General features: G+C 43.2%; 1 protein-coding gene across 2 annotated transcripts in view; it reads right to left on the reverse strand.

The window, feature by feature from the left end:
* ADARB2 (adenosine deaminase RNA specific B2 (inactive)) overlaps positions 1 to 24,370 on the reverse strand; it is a 315,112-nt gene that overhangs the window by 24,229 nt on the left and 266,513 nt on the right. For both annotated transcript variants that reach the window (XM_048287253.1, XM_048287335.1), the window contains exons 5-6: positions 21,909 to 22,077; positions 13,966 to 14,117 (exon numbers count right to left, since the gene is read on the reverse strand). In XM_048287253.1, coding sequence (XP_048143210.1) covers positions 13,966 to 14,117; positions 21,909 to 22,077 — 321 coding nt within the window. The remainder of the gene's footprint in view (positions 1 to 13,965; positions 14,118 to 21,908; positions 22,078 to 24,370) is intronic.

Consider the following 24,370-nt stretch of genomic DNA (forward strand, 5'->3'; position numbering starts at 1 on the left):
CACTGTCAGGAAACCATTTCCATGACTGTGTGTGCTGATCCCTTGTACATCCCTCTTGTCTGGGATGCTAAGTGCAGTATCATTCAGAGGATGCTCTTTGGACAGTATTAGCTATCTGGGAACTGGTCCATATTTTTCTTGGTACTCTGCGAGGAAACATTTTTTAAAACCATGAAACAGAGGTGAGCAGCATTTTTTACTATCAAACCACAGAGTCATGGGAAAGGTACCATGACATTTCAACAACAAAAGTAGAAAGTGATCACTTCTGCTTAGCGAACACATCTAGCTGAACAACAGTGAGAAATGTCTACCAAAACCACTTTGCCTTTGTCTGCACATACTGAGAAATGATGGCATGGCAGAGCGAGATCTCTGCCAGGGAAGCAGTGAAGGGTGACACAAGAGGCTATTGCTGTTTCAGCTGGTGGAAAGTTTGACTTTAAGCAAATCAGTTCTCTTTTCCTGAGCTTTCCCACAGGTATAATGAAGATAATGATGCTTCCTTCTTATGCAAATTAATTTAAAGGTACTGCTCAACAACTATTTATAAAAAACAGATGCTATCCTTCCAGGAAAGATCTACCACAGGAGTCCACCTGCTGGAAATCCCTCAGGATAAAATGATTTTTTACTGTTTCCTTCTCCAACTTTTAAGAAAAATACTTTCTCTTGTTACAATTTTCCCGTTTCCCATCTCTCTAGATTTTCCTCTCTTTCCCAGCTCCTGCTCTGAGCCTCCCCTCTAAGTGCCTTGATCTCCTAGATGACTCTCTTTTTCAGGCAATTCAGCGTGTTGATACACCCACATTTCCCATACATGCAAAGAGACATGTAACTGCTAGGGAATTTTAGTGACTGCAGTATAAGATGAGCAGCCCATCATTTACGTGGCTTTGATTTCACTACATAAATGTTACCTCAGTGAGGGGCAAAACATCCCACAATATGCTGACAGAGATAAGGAGTGAATTCAGGGGAAAAAACAGCAGCAGGATTGCAAACAGCTGTTGAGCAGCTGGGGAATTTAAAGCACAGACCAACAGTTTTTGGGGAGAGGGATCCAAATGACTTCTGCGAGTTTGGGGGGTCTGTTTCTTTCATTTGTCACTTGTCTGTCTGATCTTCTCAGGACCAAAGGAAGCACAAAGGCCAAAGTAATCCACATCTGGTTGTTCTCACAGCATCTCAACCCTGGACTGCAAGTACCAGAAACTGAACAGAAACGCAAAGTTTCTAAAAGCACTTAGGAAGTGTGTGCAAGTGCACTGATAGTCTCAGTCTCTGAATGCTCATATTGACTCAGTGTCCAGCTTTGCTCCCTGTCCCTGCGCCCTGCCCACAGTGCAGCTGGCATTGGCTGATAGGATTCAGGCATCTGTGGCCAGTGTACACTCACCCCAGGACACACTCCCACAGCTCTGATAAGGAGTTTTAGCTGCTCAGCTGCTATTAAATTCAGTGAATCGGGTGTGACTCAAACCTTGTGCCGTGCTGCCTGTCTCAGGCTGCTCACATTGCTGGGGTAGTTGGGACACATGCTGCAAAAGATCATCTGTGGCATTTATATAAAATACTAATAACCCAAAGCTCTGAATGCTTTCAGATTGCCAATGATTAAATAAATCCAAATCTGCAACTGGAACACACTGAGTTCTTTTTTAGCATTTCATTAAGTAGCACAGGAAGATATAAACAAAGGAAAGGATGAGGCTCTGTGAGTTTTGCACTGAAGCTGCAGACAGACTTCAGCCCATAAGCTGCTTGTCAGCAGTAAAAAACGTGGTCCACTTACTGTAACAGCCTGCTACAGATCATTTTAATGCAGTCTCAGAAATATATTTATTTATGCATCTTAAAGTCACAAACTACAGCCTACTGCTGTTCTGCTGTTCAGTATGATCAAAACATCAGGGACTATAAGCATTTCTGATCTTTGCTGTGCTGGTTCTCCAACTGCTTAATCTCAACTAATTGCAGGGGAGAAGGAGTCTGTGGATGCCACTTCAACCAGAACGAAATGTCAATTCAAACCGGAATTGGAAAGGACAAATTTAAAAATAATTTGGAGTGGGTTTATGATGTGTGCTACACTCAGATGTGGAAATTACTCCTGAGAGTTCCTAAGATAAAAAGGTGCTGGATTAATTACAGGATTAGAAATGTACACAGACAGGTGCATTGTATTGAAAATCAGTGAAACCTGCTGATTTCAAGCCTCACCCCTTATTTTCATATTTTCTCCAGGACCAGTTCTAGCTCACATGGTAATGAAAAAAGCCACTCCATATTTATTATTTAGTTAAAGAGTGAAGAGGAAATGGACAGTGATTAAACAGAATCACACGAGTAAGATTCTGTCTGAAATTTTGCATGACTGCCTCGGAGGTTCATTTTCTGTTTCCCTGCTTCAGTGGAGGCTGTTCTCTCTTCAGGAAAGAAGAAATAAAACATTTTTTTCAGTGCTGGACCCTCCCCTCCTCAGCACGGTTTATAAAGCTTCCTCAGAGCAGTGTGAGACAAAGGGGTGGAAAGAGGAGTGTTAACATCTGACTGCCTTTGTATTTTGATGGTTGTTAGAGATGCACTTTCACCTACCAGATGCTGAATAAATGTGCAATATTACTATTTCAGAAAGTGAAATAGTGTTGAAGTGAGAGTCACAGCACAGTGAATGCTCTGGATGTGTCTCCTCTGCTGGGCAGGGTGGCTGGTCAGATAAATCCCTGCTGCACTGTGCTTTGGTGACCAGCAGAGAGCCAGGCTGAAATGCCATGGGCCAGCTTTGGAAAGCAAGAAACTTTAGGAGTGTTCTGAAAGAAGTCTGGATTTATGGAAAGAAGGGTCTAAGAGCTGCCCCTGCAGTGACTTCAGGGATGCGTCCTTCCCAAGAAGGAGCACAAGCCCCTGTCTTGTACAGGTTAAACAGGATAAAAGCCTGTTGAGATGAATCCCTAAAAGTCAAGAAATGACTTTTAAATACAGGCCATGAGGGCTGTTGCATCTGAAAGGAGTCCTAGGAGAGATTTGCTTGCTCCCAGAGCCATGTGGCCCCCATCACGTTGTAGCAGACTTCAGTTCAGATCTATGGTTTGGACAGAATCATTAAGCCCCATATACAAATATGAATGCTGAGTATGTACTTTATCTGACAATGTTACAAAACTTGGCACACCTGTAATTTTTGGAACTGAAATTAACATTGGAGATTGAACTTCTTTACCTTTTCCTTTCTCCCTGCATCTTTTCTGGCAGAAATACTGTCTTTGGACAGTAGTCCCTAACCTGACAAAATCCATGACCTGATAAATGATGTTACCTTTGGCACATTCTTCTTTCTTCTCTGCATTAATCTTCAAATAACAATTTTCACTCTTTCTACTTCTTCCTTAATTTTTCATCTGACAATAGTTTCTAATGATGTACTGACAAGGTGTGAAAGCAAAGTCAATTTGCCCATCTGCAGGTTATCAATATGTGGCATTTAATCCAGAAAAAGCAATGAAGAGAAAACTTGAAGTTTCAATCCACAAGAACAGAAAGGAAGTGACTGTGGTTTTTTTCCTTATCTGCTTTAAGTACCTATTAATTAAATTATTATTTTTGGATTCAATTGTGGTGTTAGAGACAGTAACTGTAGGAAGGGTGTAAGAATGGCATTCCAGCATATTAATGTTTATCAGTGAGTGTTTTAATGAAAACTTTTAATTTTGGTCCATCAAAATGCCTCCATATATGATTATTGAGGGGAAAAATTTAATCTGTTCAGATGACATAACACTTTTACAATGAGTTTTCGTTATCTTTGTAAGTTAATATGGAATGTATTGAAAGTTCATTCTAGGGAGAGGTGCCAAAATACCTTCATTGAACCTATGCTAGAGCAGAGAATGTCACTCTAAAACATGAAACCCATTTTACCATCAGACTAACTTCTACGTAAGCGTGGAATCTCAGCAGGCTTTAATACCCTGAGAGGAAAAAAAATCTGAGAGAAACAGCTCAAAGCCTACAAACATGTTTTTTCTAATGTCTGTCTTCAAGGAATGCCTGGGATCAAAATGTGAGCAACTAGTTTAAACTCACTTTAAAACAATTTTTTGGCAGCAAAGTCATTCACAGCCTCCTCTGAGAGTTATAAATGACTGTTCCAGGCAAGGAGGAATGAGCAGTACTGGCACAGGTGTCAGGGAGATCCTTTGTGCCACCTACAAAGCCAGGCTGTGGACTCCAACCTGCTCTGGAGTAGAACAGCATTAGTATGTTGAAGGCCAAAAGTACAAGATTTATCAGTGGGATTAAGATTCTGGGCATGTGGCAATCAAGGAAAGTACAACTCAAGCACGTCAAGATTATTATTTTTAATTACTAATTGCTCCTCTCATCTAAAATCAGACATGTCCCGCCGTGGCTTTGAAAGTGCAGCTGCTCCCACAGAGCAGTGTCTAGAGATCTGGCAAAGGGCTGCACTGGTGCTGTGAACTCTGTGAGAAGACTTCTGCCTCTGAGGCCTGCATCAGGCTTGTCACCAGACAGAGAGGCCACTAGATGGTCTCCAGCAATGCACAGCTCATCTTTGTGGAGAGATGCTGCTGGTTCCCAGGTCAGCAGCTGATCAAAGCCAGTGGCTGGAGGCTGCATGTGGAGAGTGAGATGCTGCATCCATCAGAGACCAGGGAGGACCAGCTATTCAGCCACGTCCTAAGCCATGCATCATTGTATCTTTCTTTTTTTTTTTTTTTTTGTTAATGAGAAATGTTTTCTCTTAAAGCTAAGCTTTATCTTTTAAATATACTTTGTGTGAAAATTGTATCAACATCACTGGAATCACCTATTTGGTGACAATTCTCTCCCCTGCCATATTTTAATCAAAAAGTTTACACAAACATAAAGAGAATGTGTTATTCATCATAACCCTCTTTTATCAACAAAACATGCTGTTATTCATGTGGCTTTGGGATTTTGTTGCTTTTGGGAAATTGAAATCTTCAGGGATGGTTTACAGAAAATGTTGTGAAAGAAGTCAGCAAAATATGAAAACAGAAAATGAACCCCATGAGACAGAAACAAGAGCCATCTGTCAACAAGGTCAACAGATTTTCAGCCACACTGTAGTTAGTATGAGTCTAGAGAGGCTGTGGTTCCTGATGCATCACCACATATATTCTACTTCAGCTTCTGGAGCTTTGGAGTCCTATGGTTTCTGACTGAAGAAATTAAATCTTGATCGCCAGGAAATGGTTCCTGTTGGCCTTAAAAATCTGTGATTTTAGTTGCCAAATTATTCTGAATAATTTTATAACAGTGCATAGAATCTACAATGTTTTCCATTTTAATATTCTATTCTCAGCATTAATTACCCTTTCTCAGAGCTGTGATTGTTGGATACCTTTTATTCCCATTTTACAGACATAGAAATAGAAATTACCAGAGTGAGGTGAGTTGCCCAAGCCTGGCCAGAGAAGGCAGCTTGCAGGATCATGGTTAGAATTAAATTGTTTGTTACCCATACAGATGTCTTCAGATTTTTCTCCTAAGACTCCAAGAAACTCCCCAGAAGTCTAAGGACTTCCAGAACTCCCACAAATCTTAACTGGACCTGGAGCTGCCTAATAAGCTTTCTAAAACTCAGCTTATGAGTTTTACCTGTGATTCCAACTCAGTGGAAGGGTAAATTAGAGTAAATTAGATCTGAGTGGGTGTAGTTTTCACCCACAGAGACTTTTCCCAACTATGGTTTGATATTTTCCACCAAAAAAACCCCCGTGCCTTATTTAGGTGAGTATCTTTAGTAGGCTGTGGGATGTCGGGGTGGAATGGGGGAATGTCCAGGAGCATGTGGTCTCTTTTTCCCTGCTGCAGAGGGCTTTGGAGACACCACTATTCCTTGGGCTGGACAAATTTGGGGACAGGGAGCAATTTCTTGGTGAAATTTTCTACTGCTATTCTGAAAACTTCTCAGGCATGGTCTTTTGCTGATTAATGCAGCCTTTTTATCACATCTGAACATTGCATCTAAATGCAGTGTTTTACAAAGCAGCAAAACCCATAACAAAGCAGAATCAATAAATACAGTGCAATGCCCTTCAGCAATTCAAGCATTCTGTTAAAATTAGAATCTGATTATAGCTGTGGAAGCCTGTTTTCCTGAATCCTAGCAAACACATTTTGCTTTATATGAAAGCTTTTCAAAGCTGTGGCCAATGCTGGCTCTGAGCAATCCATAGTTTTCAGCATATTCTTTCTCTTTTCCTGGATAGACACACACTGCACTGACATATACTTCTAAAAATCTTATTTTCTACTTTAAACTCCCCCTGAAACAACAAAACTCAAATAAGCAAAAGCAGCCAAGAATATCACAAGGAGAAGGAATTGGGACATTTTCAATGAATTGTCAAAGGCAAAGAGTTTTCTCATGATGTGTCAGTTCTGACAAAGTTTTAAAACACAGAGTTAAGAAAGGGAGCTGTCTAGCTCAGCTGATAGGGAATTCACTGATCCAGGACTTGGGAGACACAGATTCAAGTTTTTATTTGATTCTAAGTGGCCTTGAATGAAAACGCTTACCCTGAACTAGGCATGGGAGGAAATCAAATAGGGTTTTTCTGCCCCTTGTTACTGATGACCAGGAGATATGAGAAATATAAGATGCAATCCCACTTTCACACAATTATTTTCTTCTAAATTTTGCCTGACACGTTTTGGTTTCTTTCCAGCCAGTCAGTACTCTGAGACCTGAAATTGTCCATGAAGTGAAGTTGTTATTCACCAGTCAACTTTAGCAAAACTCCACTAAGAACCTAACCACCCAGCCTGATGGAGATTAATAATGGAATATAAAGCAACAGCAAACTTTTACAGGTTGATTAATTGCACTGAAAGCTTCAGGACTCCAGTGTAGCAAAATGGGAGCCTCTTTCCAAGGTGCATTCTGGGCTCTAGCATGACAATGCCAACAATAAAACCATGAGTGCTTTCACAGCTCTCCTAAGCCTGGACACCACTGGTTTCTCTGGCAGGTTTAGGGGCTAGAACTGAGCTTTGGGATTGGCAAAAGGTTTAGCATGACAGGCCATGTAAGGCATCACACCTCTCCTTTGGGTTACCAAAAGTGATGGGATTTCCAGAACACGTGGACCACATACTTGCAGATCCTCTGGCACTGCTGCTCTGTCTGAGCAATGGGTCCATCTGAGCACTGAGATGCAACAGCTGCTGCTGCTGCAGCTTTTCCCTCAAGTGGCATCAGAAGAGCTCAGGGTTCACAGCAAAGGGCTTGGGCCAGTCACCATCTCCATTCTGGTACCCCTGACATGAGTCTTTCCCCCCTTTTCCATTCTCTCCCTTCCCTGCAGCCTTGGATGAGCGAGAGTGAGTAGGAGAGGCTGGGGGAGGAAAAGCTTCTTGCAGCACCGGAGATGGCTCCAACCAGTGCCTGTAGGTCCTGTGTGGGTGTTGTGCATTGGAAGAAGCAGAGGGGCTTCACTCATCTTGAAGAGTCCCTCCACCCCTCACAGGCTTTATGTCGCTGTCTCTCGCCCACTCCCCATCATAGCTGAACATCACAGACCCACTCTCCCTCAAACTTTCCCATACTCACTGTGGCCCTCCTGTCCCAGGGTCCCACTGATTCCTCTCAGCCACACTTTCTTCTGAAATCACTTTGCCCACCTTCCCCAAAAGAAGAAAGCTCCCCCACAGTGCCAGCATGGATTTATTTTAGATGCTGGGAAGAAATCTTTGAACTGTCTACATACAGCACCACCTCCACACCTGGAAAGCCCTGAGCTAAATCAGACCACTGCTCAGGCCTGCAGTGCTTGTGGGGACAGAGGACCACCACACCTGGGCTGGGCACTGTTGTCACCTTTGCCCATCCGGGCCAGGAGCACACTTCACCTCTGCTGCCAGCTATAGGTGAAGTGTGTAAGTGATGGAGAGATTTAACCAGAGGGAACTGTCCTGTGACCATGCTTTCCCTACCAAACTAACATGAGTGAAAGCAGTCACACTGAACCACATTTCAGCAGCCTGGGAAGATTGAGTTAGAAAACAGGGCAATTACATATAAACCTAATGCCTGCTAAGAGTCCTGAGCAGGGACACAAGCTCCTCGACAGACCAGCTTCTAGTTAGCTGTAGAAAGTCGCTGCATTTCCTCTGTGTTTACTTTGGTAAATTGAGGCTGGGTCAGTGGCACAAGCAGAAAGGGCCACTGCTTCCACAGAACTTGACCTCAAAGGAGGATGGCAAAGAGTGCTGTGCTCATATCTGAACCCAAACCTTTTGGATAAGACCCAGCCCAGTCTTAATGAAGTGAAAGGACAATTTCCTTCCACTTTCTTTAATACTAATTCCCTAGCCTGTGAAGTAATGCAAGAGCCTCTTGCTGTATCTGCAATTTCTGCAGCATCCTTTATATGACAAAGCAATCTGGGCTGACCACAATAATTCACCTAGAGCTAGGATTATTTCTCCTGAGGCAGTATTCAGCACTACAGCCTACAGTGGTGTATGCATTTTTTAGTTCTGTGTTACTTCTGGGCATGGTTCTCTATGATAATTTTGTTCTGGGATCCCCCAAGGTATTGTTCTGCTCGGTCATATGAAAAATAGGAAAATAATGCACTTTCATCCCAGTTCCACAGATGGGCCATTCATCAGCATAAAATCAACTTTGCAGCCTAGGAGGAAGCTGCACCGTGCACCAAATAGCTACGAATTTCCAAGATGGTTTCCCAAACTGCATCAGGCCAGCAGCCGTGACGGAGAGATGCGAGACCTGAGAGCACTTGTGCAATGGGAACAAAAAATAGTGTCCAAGTCCAAGGGATGACCTATGGTTATCCTCAATTTTTGTAATTGGAAAGTTAATCACTTTGTTAGAACCTGAATTTTCTTGTAGTTCCAGATATCTAATTTCTTTTCAGATCACTGAATTACTTAGATGGCTCTTCTTGAAGTGCTTTCCCCTTTTATCATCTACTCACAAGAACAGAATTTGCCCATTTACACAAAACATGGGATTGGTAAAAAGAAGGCAGAGATTTCTTGCCCTTGCACATCCAGAAATGTTCACCAAACCCATTGGTCTGGGGATTGATTCTAGCCCAGTGACTGCCATAAGTATCCTCATTGTATTTCCATCCTGATAGCTCCCTGCCGGACTCTGAATGCTGAGCTCTGGGGCTGAGACTCTCGTGACAATTTTGGGAGATCATTTGGGTCCATGTCTTGGAGACAGACAGACTCCTTAGAGGGTCTCTGTGTGAATCTGGCCTTCTCCAGCCAGTCTGCTCAGGATATGACTTTCAGAGATCTGGTTTGGGGATGATGCAACCTGGGCCAGCCCCATCTGGACACGGAGTGCTGAGTTACTGGTGTGAGCAGGGCACCCCTTCACCCCCTGGATTTGGGGGTTAACAGAGCATTTTTTTCTGAGAATGGAATGTAAAATCCAGCAGCCAGAATCACAAGCAGGGAAAGCACAAGTCTGCACAGTGAAAGCAGACTTGAAGTAGAGAGCACAAATATGTCTCTCTGGGTACTCTTCAGTTCCCCAACTCTCTGAAAACTGCAGTGCACATCTCCTGACCACATCACCTACCAAGGCAATGATCTGGCTCACGTGGCTGCAAGCGGGTCCTGCCTAGATGAGAGCTCTGTCAAATGTGTGTGCATGAGAGCTTCAGCACAGCTGTAGGTTAATAGACAAGCAGGAGAAAAACCCCATGTGGAGCAGATGCAATGGTGTGTTTCAGACCTAAAGGAAGTGTGGGATAAAACAGGAGCTGGGCTATCAAGAAGGCAATGGCACAAGGCAATACAGCATGTTAGCAGGAGATAAAAAAGCAGCCCAGGGGAGAAGAACTGAGAGAAGCCCTGGGGCAGATTCTGTTTGTCTCTTTGACAATCCATGTAGTGAAAAAGAGAGAGCACATCTCTAGAAAAAAGATGGACAATGAGGTAAAATACTGCCAGGGAAGGAGGAGTGGGGAAGTAGAGGATTTCTTTAGCTCAAATTTTCAAGCAATTCATTTTGCTTTCCAAGAGACTTAAAAAAAAAGCCAATGAGTCAAGAAGCACTAAATTAGCTAGGATGGTGCTCTAGCAAATCAGGAGCTTGATTATTCTGTGGTTTGGCCTAGATTTAGGAGAAAGTGTAAAATATGCAACAAATACTACAGGGTGAGCTGCCCCCAGGGCTCCACCTCAGGAGCTGGAGCGTGTGCCATAATGGGAGCCAGCAGCCCCCTTAGGCCCTTCAGGAAACCCACGTTAATTGATGCCGTGATACTGCCCTTAGGAGAGGTCAGAAACCCAGGCACACCTTGCTCAGATGTACACAAAGGGAGAAGGCACCATACAGGGAGATGTCCCAGGCTCCCTGACCTGCAGCACTGAACTGAAGCAGGGGAAGAAGCTGAGTCTGTGAAGGGGCAATTAGGGTTGTGAGGACACTGGGAACATGTTGCCTTTTCACCATATAGCTGTGCTACAACCTTGAGGCTGACCTTGGAAAATTATGAAAAGGGTCTTGGGAAGGAGACTGACTGGAGAGAATGAGCCAGGACAAACCCATAAAAAGCACCTGAAACATTTCCCAGTCTCATATTCCTGCATCATCTGACCTGGCTGGTCTCCTCTCCTGCTTTCAGCTGCTCTTGCCCCTCTCCCCTCAGCCTCTTCCCCTACTCTTGCAGGTTGTACCTCCTTCCAAAGCTCTGACTTCACTTCCTGTAAGCTCTTCCAACCTCCTGACCTACCAAAAAAGTTAGAAAACCCCTCCATGCTCAAAGCAGCCCGGTCCAACTGGGTTTTGTCTCTCTTTTAGAGCTGCCTAAGGATGTATCAACAAACAAGTCAGTTTATGTCTGATTCAAAAAGAGCATCTCTGCAAATTAAAGTGAGATTTTATCTCCTTGTCCCTGATCTCTTACTTTCCTGCATGAAGCTGGCATGGATGTGGGCTCCCTGGACCTCTCCTCTGCATTGCAGCTGTCAGTCTTTCACACACGTCACAAACTTGGTACTCTGCTCTACCCAGTAACAAGTAAACTGGGTTTCAAAAGCATGCTAGCTTACCTCCTCCCTTACCAGAACAAAGCTCATAAGAAGGAAATGTGAGGCCTCCCTGAGGGTGCTGGAAAGACACGGTGGATAATAGGAAATTTTTGGAAGGAGATTTGAGAAGTGGATTTTACTCACTCCCTATATTGATAAAGGCTTATAATATTCCTTCTCAAAACCAGGAACCACATGGTGAGGCACTGGTTTTAAATGTTAATGCATCTTTAGAGAATAATCAGTAATGTTTGATGGCTTGTGCTAGCTCTAGGAGAGGTTTCTTTGTTGTTTAAGAAATGAAGCAGCATTCATCTGGAGTTTCTTGTCATTACTGGATGAAAGAAAGGTTATTTCTTTAGGAAAAAAAAAGAGGAAAGAGAAGATCTGAATGATAAACATTATAAAATACTTATCTTCCCAGATGTCTCTGAGATAATGTGAACTAAAAGGAAATGCTTATCTCACTGAAGGACAGCTTTTGGCAACATGGGTTTCTACACAGTGATGAATTATTTTAAGAGCACAGGACAAAGGTAGAGAGATCTGGTTAAAAGAGTGAATTATGAGCCAGGTAGAGCATCTCTTCAGGTCCTGATACTGAATCTCTGTGTAACCTTGGCTAAGCCACACAAACCTTTCTGCCTCAGCTTCTGCTTGGGACAATAATTGGTGTAATAGCCAACAGGAAAATTATTTTCATGGTAAGTTTACTGTTTACTGCCTGTGTCAGGTACTGTGTGATTATATATTTTTAAACACAGCTGCTTGTATATCTTGTTATCTATAGAAACTCATTAGCTGAAAGATTTATGTGGTCTTTGAAGAAATCCATGAGCCAAGCAGGGTTCACCTCCAGGGCTGGGTTCAGCTGCATATAAACAGGCAGCACTGGCTGTCAACTGCCCAAAGCACCAACTTTCTCATGCAAAGAAGAGCAGAACCCAGCCTGGACAGCCTCCGGTTGCTTTTGAGAATGGACCACATTTTAAAAATAATTACAGATTTTGGTGCTTCCAATTGTGATATCAACTAAGGGCTGCCCTAGGAAGCCTGCCTTCTGGAAAACATGAGTGCCTTTAACCAAACATAAAGCCTTTTTAGATACTTCTTGATACACCTATAAAGTGGAAAGCCAAAGATCACTATTGTTTTTTGATATTCATAAGCAGCGCCTTTTTTATTTTTAATTTTGATTTAAGATGATGCTGTATCTTTTAATTTTGTTAATTCATCAGGAATTTGTCAATTTGATTTTGTGTTTTAAACACTTACTTGCTTTTGTTCATTTTATAAACCCTCCTGGCAGAATGTAGAAATCATGTCAGGCAAGGACCACATTTCCTTCCTGAATAGGTGCATTCTGCTTTCTCGCCCCAGCAAGCTGCTCTTTCATACATGAAAAAAAATTCTATTCTGGACAGAATAATACCTAATCATTAATAAATAACTTATACAAATAAGAAATCACACAGGAGTGAAACTACCATCTGATGGATTTGCCTGTGAGGAAGTGAGGTCGTTGTGTGACCTTGGGTGATGAATTTTACATTCCCATGTCTATGCTTCCTCCTCCATCCATTCTTTTGTCTTGCCTGCTTCACATTCAAGGTAGTCAGGGCAAGGACTATTTCTCATTATGTGTACATTTGGCAGCCAGCACTATGGACTTTGCAGCACTGTTAAATGCATGTATGAGGAGCAGTACCTGGGGCAGAGGTAAGAGAGTACTTTGTGCCTTGTGTATTGGATCATGGGGTGACAGGCATGTGATAACAAGCCACAGATCTCTGGAGTCCCCTGTCCCTTGCTGGGGGAATTCCATGTGGCTAGGCAGGGATAAAGCTGGTGCAGTGGAAAAGCAACAAGGATGTGCCTCAGCCACGGCAGGGCAAGGACAGGGACGTGCATGTTTGGGGAGTGATGAGGTGAGAGTGCTGGGTCATGCGCTGGAGATGGGATTTGTTGTCACAGACAACAAGCTCTGCAGGTCTGTGGGTGGCACACACTGGCTCAAGAGCCAATTTGTTTATCTCATTTGCAGGATCACCTCTACAGAAGAAATCCCTGGAAAATCATGTGTTTGCCTGAATGCCATCGGTATGGTTGTAGGGACTCTAAGGAAGGCTTACCTGGGGGACTCCAGCTAACCCATCTGCCATGCAGTGACCATGCAGTACATTTGACATAGGCAGGATGGCTTGGGAAAGATCCTTTCCGTAAGGATCTCGCCATTATTTGCTGCAAGTGCAGGTGATATTTGGAGAGAGTCTGACAAACAATCAGCACCACAGATGTGCTGTATCGTATCATATCGTATCATATCATATCATATCATATCATATCATATCATATATCATATCATATCATGTCGTATTAGTGCTCTTCTTCAGACTCCAGCTGTTGCAGCCTGGTTTAGTGTAAATGCAACCCTTGAACCCATATGTACTGTGTGAATCCTGAATAGAGTCTATGCATCTTCAGTTAGAGCCCTGATCCTCTGGTCCAGCCTCTGGCTGTGGCTTCAAGGATCTCTTTGATCATGGGGATGCTTTCCAAAACACTTATTTACTTTTAGGGTTGTATGTAGCAAGCAGGAAATGCAGGCTTTAAGGGATGTATTCCCCAGCAGAGCCACAGAGCCCCAGGAGTGCGGAGCTGCCTTGCCAAGCTCTGATTTTCCCTGCACACCTTCCCCAGCACATGGGACCAAGCACCAGTTGCACAGACACACACACACACACACACTCTCTAAAGCCTGTAGTGTTTTTGCTTTCAAGTGAAACACTTTCTGCCAGCAAAGAAAGAGAGCAAAAAGAACTGATCTTAGGAAAAAACACCAAAAAAAGACAAAAGACGCACAAAGGAGAAAAAGGAGAGGGAAGATTTTTTCCTTACAGTCGGTTGTGATTTCGTAGGGGGAGTTGAGGCGCGCGTCTCCGCAGGGTGAAGTGCTCACATACAGATGGAACAGGATGTTCTCCCGCAGCCTGTAGCCTCCTTCTTTTAATCGCACGAAGATTGATCGCTCCCAGTCTTCTCGCCGTTTGCTATAATCACAAAAGAGGTTCCAGGTCATTTGTTACATGCCAAATCAGAAACATTTCTGTGCTGTCTCTCTCTCCTTTTCTCCGTCAGCTTGTTTGTTTGTTTTTATTAGCACCTGGCATCATATATTTTGCCTAGTGACAACAAGAGAAAAACAATAAGCTTCTCTGAGTGAAGAAATGTGTGAAGGAGATCAGAACTGCTAAAGGGCTTTTGGCTTCCGTACCTAAGATATATTCTAATGATAAAATGTGGATTTTTGAAGGGTAACTCTCCTTCCTTATGCACAGATGCATAAACATACTGATTTTAAAGTGGTTCTGGTGCATGAAAAAAGGAAAAGTTCTCTTGGGCTCTCATGTGAACACATCAGCTCTGCTGATCACAATACCTAGGCACATGTTTGAATCCCATTAACATCAATCACCACAGATGAGATGTGTGTTCATATGCTCCACTGAAAAGGGCCTCTAACAAAGCACCCAAATTTTATGACCACTGCCAGCCCTCCCTTCTCCCCAGGTGTTGCCCTTTTCCCTCATTCAACCAGAGCCACCTACAAATGCTCCACCTAGGCCAGCAGGGTCCTCTTGGTCACTTGGCATTTTTGGAAATCAGAAGCCATCTTAAGAAGGGTGGACAAAACTTGCGCGGGCTTTTCTCAGCTGAGTTGAAAAAGATACTTACCAAGATGAAGCTTTTATCTTTGCAGTGGTTCAGCAGCTAGATGGGGATGCAGTGCACATATTCCATTAGCAACAGCTGCCCGGGAGGCCAAACCCTCCCAGTGCTGCTGTTTGCAGCAACAGCACAGCATTAAGGCTCTGCTGCTGTGTGGTTCCTCCGATGAGTTACATTTAGGAAGATATAGGTAATTTCTGTGACAGACAGCGGCCTCTAATACATGTATTTGGGTGATGGTCACGATTATAATTTTGAAGGTGAAAATGTGATTGGTGAAATTATGATGAGACTCCTTTCCCTTCGATGGCCTGGTCCTTCCCTCAAAAACTTAAGGGTCTTTTTGTAGGAATATCTCTGAACAGAATGGTACCTGCAGGTAATGATTTTCCTAGGATGCTGTTAATAAGCTGGAATCCCACCCGTTTAATTCACTACAGGACAGCCCATTAACCAAGGCGATTTTTGGCTATCTCTCTGCCTCCTGATACTGCAAACAGGGGTGCTTTTTACTCAGCCTTTGAGCGAGTCCTTGGCTTTCATCCAAGCTGCCTCTGCCTGTTTTCTCCCAGTGCAGCCTCTGTGCTATTGAAGCTGTTTGGCTGTCACTCTTCCATGGTTTGGGTGTTTTGTCATTTTTTGATGCCAGGATGCGTTTGCTGTCAGGAGGAATTTACAGGCACATTAGCTTGCCTGTCAGGGACAGGGAGTCACACCGGCTGCCGAGCTGGGGCTGCCACATGCAGCTCCTTCATTTTCTGCTGGCTGTGGTGGAATTTCCCAACTGCACTAATTATATTATCGCCCTGATACAAGTCTCTGAAATAATAAAATCTCTGTAAGTCCTGCTGCTTGGACTTTAGAGCAATTGCAGGTAGTTTTAAATAATTCACTGCAAAATCAGCTGGGAGAATACAAAACTGTGCAGTCCAAATGCCTGCTATTATTACATTAAATCTCACCAGAATGTGGGGGGGGCAGCTTGCAGCACTTGGAGACAGTTGCTATGTAGGGTTGGAACAGTAATGCTTTGGGCTGGATTTCAGCAGTTCAGCCTCCATCCTATTTTCACTGGTCATTGTTTTTCACTGATTAACCTTGCACTCTTACCTCTTTCTGAGCACCAACAAGAGTCTGTGGCCAGTGTGGCTGCCAGGTTGGGTGATGGACAGCTGCTCTAAAAATAGTTGGCAGGGCTGGAGGGCAAGGCAGCTTGACTCTTTCCTCCAGGAGGCTGAGGTTCTTCATATCACATAGGGTCCTGACCTGCCTTTGGGATGGTTTTTTAGGAGATGACCTCAAACATGAGGTTCATTTCTGCACTGTGGCCAAATATGCTTAATAACAAAACTGGGAAAGAGTTGCTGGAAAATTTTGGGTTGCAACACCATCTGCCATGGCTTAGTAAAGATTCTTGTGCGTGGGACGTTTGGGGTATTTCAAAGCCCAGGAGGACACAGGGATCTTGTAGAAATGGTCAGGTGAAGCATGAGATGCACTTTTGCTAAGTCACCTCTACACCAGCACCAGCACCCTTGTGCCTTGCCTCTGGGACAGGTGTTTTGGACTGTGAGGGAGAAGATGACTTTGCAGTAGCAGTCCTTTACAATGTCCTTTGCACAGCCATACACAACCTGCACAAAGCAATGGAGAGAGGAGCCCACAGTGAGCCTACAGATCCCATTCATTCAGGGGGTGGCATTAAAATGTCATTTCTGCATGCTGGCAGTGGCTAAAAGAGCAGAATTAATCCCTAAACCTTTGCCTTTTACGAATTTCTGTGGGAGTTAGGATTTGAGGCTGATTCAAGAGGAATATTTAAGAACGTGCTCAATTATAATCTTGTGCTTAAGTTCATTATTCAGCATAACACATGGCCTATGTTTTGAGCTGACTTCAAGAAGATACTTAAGCACATACTTCTGAAGCATTTTGGTGAAACAAAGCCTGACAAGCAGAGGAGCTGTTTTTGGCATGTAAGTGTATGTATAGGAAGTTTCTACTACTACATAGTACAAGAGAGCATCCCAGACAAACTGACAGCAGGCTTAGTAGATGTGTAACGAGCAGCTGGTTTTCCTGGAAAAAATAACGGGACTAATTAAGACTATTCCTTGCTTTTTATGTATAAAATAAACAGTGGTTTGCATCTGACCTGCTGAAAGAGCTTACCTTCTGGTAAAATCATCTCCCTGGCACCTGAAAGGTGCACTACAGCACCACCATAGTGCTGATTTATTTTAAGGATAGTCTATTAATTTTATTTTTCTTAAAAAAAGAAGAGTTGTATTTTCTTTTCTTCCCTATTGGCCAGTTGGTATAAATAATATCATTGAAAATGATGTCAATTTTCCTACCACCACTGCAAAAGAATCAGACTGTGATATTCATGTGCTTTTTGATGGTGATTCTTAGAAAAAGCTTCTCAAAAGGTCTTTCTTGTCCTTCTTTTGTACATCAGGAAATTTATGTCTTACTTCTCATCTCTTTCGTGAAAGTCTTGAGAACTGGAGGATTATGGTTGTCATAAAAATGAAATCTGGGAGGGCTAAGGGTTTTAATCAGACTGGTTAGAAGCTGACAGGTTTTAGTTGTGCTTTTAGCTTTTATTTAACTCAAGCTCTAGACAATGAATTATTGAAAGAAAGTTTCCTTTTGAAGTATTTGTCACTCTTGCTTCTTAGAGAGGATAAAGTTCCCATTCTGGAACTCTTTCCCAAGAAGAGTCAGGGAAGTCACACCTCTAACATATGGCAATAAGAAGAGAAGGGGGAAAACAGTAATTTACATATTGCTGCAATATTGGCTTGTGGATGGAATTGTTCTGCAGCTTAAATATGTGAAGAAGTTGCTGTATTCTCTCTTCAGAGAAATGGAAAAAAAATTGCCCCAGTACATGGCAATTCATCTCACCCCCAACAAATACTTGAAAAGGTCTGCTGAGTTCCACCTCAGTGATGCCATCTCTCTCCACTGGTGATCAAAGGAGCCGTGGGGATCTGGGTAACACTTGACTGCCAAGAAGTAAACTCAATTAGTGAATCCCTGTCTTCTGGCCATTAGTTTTATATCCTGGCCCTTGCTTTCTCCAACCTGCTTGCCCTTGCTCTTAGAAGCCTTCATGCTACACTCAGCGAAGCATGTGTTTTGCTTCACTGAGATCAATGGTAGAATTTGTAAATTCTGGAAAGGAGGTTCCATTTCAAAGACAGCATGATACAAAAGACTATTTCTTTCACTGGAAGTTCCTGAAGTTTGAAATCCAGCTGCAGAGACCACTTTCAGTAGGTAGGCTTGGTGGGAGGAAGGTATGTGGAAAATAGGACATACTCTCCACAGAACAAACTTGCCTGTTCCATAGTGAATGATGAAAAATTTAAGCTCTTTGAGTCAAGAACGATGCTTTCATTCACTTTTGGAATTAGAGCACCATCTTTTTGGTTTCAGTTTGTTTATGACTTTGTACAATAGTTTCCTGGCCTGAGAGGTGAGTTTAATTTGGGCGAGGTTAATGTAAATGTGTTACAACAGCTTTGTGTTTCCCCCAAGCCTGAGGAGATGGTGTGCAGGTAGACCCAGTGGAGCTGAGTTACCATGCCTGTCTTAAAAAACTGTGTCCTCCTAGCTATGTGGCAGCATCCTGTGTTTTCTTTCTGAATAGATTTCTCTCTTTTTCCAGTGAAAAAGAAGTAAATGTGATTTCAATGTGCAGAAACTGCATTTTTTATTTCATTTTCAACCCCCCCCATTTTGTCACCATATGACAAGACTCCCATTGATGTTAGAAAACTGTGTGTGTAGCAATAAACATTAGAATTGAAGAATATATCATAACACATAGTTTTTCTTCCCTATGGACTTTAAGGAAGCAAAATCTGATTTGGCAATATCTCCAGCTCTGTCTTTCAAAGGTGCTTAGCCTTGACAATTTTGGTTGAGATTTTTATGGCGGGTGCTGGTCAGGCAAGCGGTGGTGCCTGGTCTTGGCTGAACAGGGAGTGATTTGAAGTTATTGTGAACAGAGCTTGTGCTGCACTGAGGATTCTCTTAACAAAAGGCTGTTAACATTGATCCAAATAAAATAATAATATGACTGAATGTGTTAGGGAGGTGGATCAATACAATAGTTTAAGATACAGTGTTAGCACTTGTTTCCCAAGAGACCATAGCATGAAGCAAGTACTAGGGCTGCTGCACTGCTGAAAACATAATAATTTAATGTAAACTTGAAAGCAATTCAGAATGAAATAGAGAGAATATTGTTTTTGATTAAACCCTTCAATGCTCTTGTCCCCCTTTGTTAGCCAAACCCATGTACTCAATATACTCTCTTGTCTTCAACTCCAGCCTGAAGTGAAAACAGCCATTATTCCTGTTATTGTTGCTTAGGTGCAACAGTATAACAGGTGCTTACAAGAACACACAATCCTGCTTAGACTAACCCTTGTGTCTGTGATCTGATGCAAAACCTTCTGAAGGCAAAGCAAGTTTTTGCAGCGAGGTTAATGGCCTTCAGAGAAAGTCACACAGATTTGCACACAAGAATGGAGGGCAGAAGAATGACCTACAGAGAAAGGATTTTTCTTTGGTTTCTGTTGGGGTTTTAGTTTATTCCTAGTTTTTTTTCTGTTAAAGGAATTTTCCCCTATACATGTTGCTAGGGGAACAAATGGCTGAATACTTCAGGAAAACAAAGGACCTGGCTGCTCTTTTTGTTTCACCTGGGGATGTGGGCAGTTTGGTCTTGGCATCCAGAGAGAGAGGAAGCTGTTTTTTTTTTTCACGTCCGCTTTTCTTTCTGCTGGAGAAACACCGGGATCCCCAGCCCGCCTTCCCTGCCGTGCTTGGAGCTGGGCCGTGGCCGCCCTGCCCCGCTGCTGCTTCGAGCCTTCGCTGCGTTGTAGCCGTGCTCGCCCTGCCTGCCCAGACCTCCGGGGGGTTCCCCGTTTGGATATATCGCATCTGCCACCCGGGATTTGTGCTCGTCCCTGCCGTTCCAGCCTGCTGTTCCAGCCTGCTGCTCCCGAGGGTCCGGCCGGACACCGGGATCGGCTGCCCAGGGGTTTGTGAAGTTTTTTTGTCCCATCCCTTCCCGGGATCCCGGGGCACCGGTGCCGCGTGCTCCCCGAGCTCGCTCCGGAGCGCCCCCTGCAGCCGCGGGGGAACCATCGCACCTGCCCTGCTCACCGGGAGCCGCCAGCGCCCCTGCCGGCTGCGAGCGGAACTGCACCCGAGGGGAAAGGGCCCGACAGCCGAGAGGGCTGGCACTGGGTTTGTGATTGTTTGCTGCTACTGCCATGGTTATTGCTGTTTGTTTGACTGGTTATACACACATAGATACATAATAGTAAAGAACTGTTATTCCTATTTCCCACATCTTTGCCTAAAAGCCCCTTGATTTCAAAATTATAATAACTCGGAGGGAAGGGGGTTGCATCTGTCATTCCAAGGGAGGCTCCTGCCTTCCTTAGCAGACACCTGTCTTTCAAACCAAGACATTTTCTCTCCTTGCTTCCTGCAGTCCTTGGTTCCTTCAATATAATAAATGCCACCTCAGCTCCACTTCTGCTCAGTTTTCACATCATAGGATAATTTAGGCTGGTAAGGACCTTAAATCTCTATCCCAACCTCCTTCTCAAAGTAGTTTGACAGATTGCTCAAGGCTCTATGCACTCAGATTTTGAAAATGTCCAAGACAGGAGGGAGACTACCTAACCATGCTGGGTGACCTGTCCCACTGCTTGCCTGTTGCCATGGGGAATATTAGTCCCCCTACTCAGACTGAGCTTCTCTTCTTTCAGTGTGTGCCTCTTTCCTGTCACCTCCCCATTGCACACCTTGGTAAAGATGTCAGCTCCATTGTGTTGCTGACATGTTTTGCTGGCTCTGCCATCCCACCTCCAGGCTGGCCAGGTCCAGATCCATCTGCCCTTCCACACAGCCCAAGTGCTCTGGCCCCTGAGAACCTGGGTGGCCTCTGCTGAGCTTGTGTCAGATGGTTGATGTCTTTCCTTTGGGGCACCCAAAATTGCACATAGTATTGTAGATGTGGTTTAATGAGTGCTGATTAGTGGTGGGTGCTCACATCCCTTGGCAGACTCCTCATACTTTCCAGGGTCCTGCTGACCCTCTCTGCTGTGAGGCACACCACTAGCTAATGTCCTTCTTCTTGTCTGCCTACAAACCCCATCCCCTCTCAGCAGAGCTGTTCCCTAGCATGTGTTTCTTTCCTTCTTGGTGGAAAGGAGGAAGGCCATTCTCTCCTCCTTGGTGTGGGACTTAGAATTTGTCCTTGCCAAGTTTTCTGTCAAAGTTCCTGCTGGTCTAGCCCTCCAGCCTGCTGGAATGACAGACCAGCCCTCAAGCACAGTGACTGGTCCTCCCCACGTTTTGGTGTCCTCTGCAAAGCTTATAACCTAGCACTACATAACCTCTTCCAGACTGTTGATAGACATGATCAACGACAAGACATTCTGAGGTACCTCACTTATTACCATCTTCTACACAGTGTATGACCCACTAACCATTTAAATGGTAACAAGGTGGATTTGGCTGAAGACAGGAACAATAATTCCACTGTAATGATTCTACATGCTGTAACATTTTAAAACATCCTAAAGAAGGAGTGAGTGATAGCATCTTACACTTTGGCACAAAGTTTACTGAGCTGTTAACACTCATTGGCTCTCTAGTGAGTCAATGAAGACATTAATGATCAATAAATCACTTCTTTGAGATCCTTCAGCAGCAGCAAGGAAGACAGGAAAATGGCTGCATTAAGCAAAATGACTCCCCTCAAGTCTCTGGTCAGTGAATGATGCTAATAAGCCTGCACGTAAAGATTTGTACAAAATCATCAGGCTTCATAAACCCTAGCTTTATGAGTCATATCTAATCTCTACTGAAAGAGAATCAGCTGAACTAAAGCACCTCATGACCCACCACTTTAGACTACCTAGCTCTCATTTTTTTTGTGCAGTGTATTGTTCCTTCATCCCCTAAAGACTCAGAAAAAATGCCATAAAGAAACAAATAGTTCACTTGTCTGGAGGATGGATTTGTTCCACTGAAGGCCATATAACAGCCCCCCAAAATCAACAGAATTCAATTACCTTAAGTGTAGCTCCAGCTGCGAGTAGAGGAAGTGAACAAATGCCCTTCTTGCCACAATTTCTGCATGGCAGTCGTTGACCGCAAGCCCTTGGTCATTTATATATTCCCCATTTATACATTTGGTACCCGATGACAGCACAATAACCTGAGCTTGCCTGATGTCCAAACCTGTAGGAAGAAAAACAAGAAGGTTGTGAAATTGCTGGGGGCGAGTATGATATCATGATTGTTAAAGTCCTCACAGCACATGCTTTGATGTGGCAGTCAGACAGCCCTAATAGGATGCTTGTTAAGGTGATGATATGGAATATACAGGAATCTCACATCTCCGTGTTATTAGAATAATAAGGGCTCTATTTCAGTCTTGCTGCTAATTCCAAGATAAAAGCTTGCCACGAAGTTTACTTGTTAAATCAATAACTACATCATAGGAGAGCATATGCTGTAGGGAGGTAATAAAGATCTCCTGCAGTGCTGATAAATGGCCAGATTTTTATGAGCTGTTGAAGACATTTTCTAGTGGGAACACACTCCCTATAATGTTAAGTTTCATTGCTGTTGCACTCTAAGTACTAAATAAAATGCTTAACGCTTCTGGGGCTGCTCTTTAAAAATCATGAAGAAAAAACCCCAACAGATTTGGCTTTCAGTCCAGTTTCCTTTTAGTTTCTCCAACAGCAGCTACATCAGTACCCTTTTCAGTGTGGTCTGGTGGATGGAGCATTTATCACTGAGACCAGTTTTGTTCATCTGTTGTCTCTCCACATAATGGTGATGGCAATTGAAAGATGTCCCTTGGTCCAGATAGATGCTTTCTAGGAATAAATCCTAATTTATTTGGAGTCAGTTGCAAAATGCTTATTAACTTCAATAGGACCTGGGTTTCACTCTAAAACATAGCTTGTTCAGCTCTGTGGACAATTTGAAAGAAGAATTTAGAATGAAATGAGCCCCAAATGAAATTATCTTTTGAAAAACACATCTCAGGATTCATCTCTCTGAATACCAAAGAACAAGGGAACAGCTCTTGGGAAAAAGAACATTTTTGCCTGATAGGTGCTTCCTCTAGAAGTGACAAAGTAGCCTCTGAGTGTTGGGCTGTGTTTGACACAATGGTTGTGTGTAGGCAAACACCTGTACAGCACAGCACAGCAGCTCAGACTGTTGGTGTTGATGTGGCCACGCCCGTTTGTGTCACCTGAGATGCCTCTGATGTTCTGCCTAACACCTGGCTGCTGTCTGGGAAGTCCAGGAGGTTCTACACGCTCCCCATGTGTCTCACATGGAAACCCATAAAGAGGCTCAGTGAAAACACATGCCCATGTTTGGGCAACTGAATCAAGACCTCAAAGTGTGGCAAGTCAGTGATGAAGACAGGCCTGAGACTGCAAATACCCAGAGGAGGAACGGAAACCATCTTCCCCTGGGCTGTGCTGATGCTATTTCTGTGGTATTACTTTAGCTTTAGAAAAGCTTTAGGGATAATTTTATAGAGTCAGCAGAAATATCTTTTTCTTCTTATGAGGTCTATTGAATAGAAGAAAAACTGAAAAATTGCAGAGATTTTTTTGGCTTGGCATGCATGTCTGGGGCCATGTTCCCTTATAAAATCCATTGGTATTAAATGACGAAAGAGCTGAATGGAGAAGGAAATAATACTTTAAACATAAAGGATTGGTGTTGCCAATGATTCCCCAGTCAGTAAATACCATCAACAGCACTTCACAATCTCCACACTGGGACTAGTAGTGGATGACATACTGTAGCACTGTTGCCATGCTTTATGTACATAATTGCAAATGATACCAAAATTATTTCATGCCTATATCAATACAAAAGCTACATCAGTAATCCTAAAGGTTTAGTAGTAATGTGGCATTGCAGCATTGTAGGCATTTGTAGGAGAGGTGTGAGTATTGTGAAAAATTCAGTTAAATCACATCCAAGCCCCTGGTTGTGAGAGTCTCATACAGAAGTTGTTACAGGTATTAGTGACAAAGTACACATCACTGTATGCCTGTGCTGAGAGTATAATCTCTATTTGTTACTATAGATGTGGCCCTAAAAAAGTGTTTTGGAGTATTTATTGGGGAAAAAAAAAAAAAAAAAGAGCTGGAAATCTTGAAAACCCAAGAAGTGAAGATGGGAACACATTGGAGAAATGGAGAGGAGTAAAAGCCTATGTGTTTATTCTGGTTTTGTTACTAGGTAAAAAGTTGAGGTGGAAAAATTACTCCTTCCCTACAAATAAAAGTGTTTATAGTCTGTACATTAAAATTGCTTTGCTTTAGGGTCACTGCTTTCATAAGAAAAGTAATAGGTATTTTAGATCGTGACATGTCTGTCTAGTTAACTGTCTTTCACATGGACTAACATCAAACATTTCATGGGCCACTGCCTGCCACTGAGGTGTTTGAGTCCCACTCAGCATCTCAAAAAGTAATGTATATTTTCCTTGGTT

The sequence above is a fragment of the Corvus hawaiiensis genome, chromosome 1 (genome assembly GCF_020740725.1).
Source record: "Corvus hawaiiensis isolate bCorHaw1 chromosome 1, bCorHaw1.pri.cur, whole genome shotgun sequence".
Classification (NCBI taxonomy): Eukaryota; Metazoa; Chordata; class Aves; order Passeriformes; family Corvidae; genus Corvus; species Corvus hawaiiensis.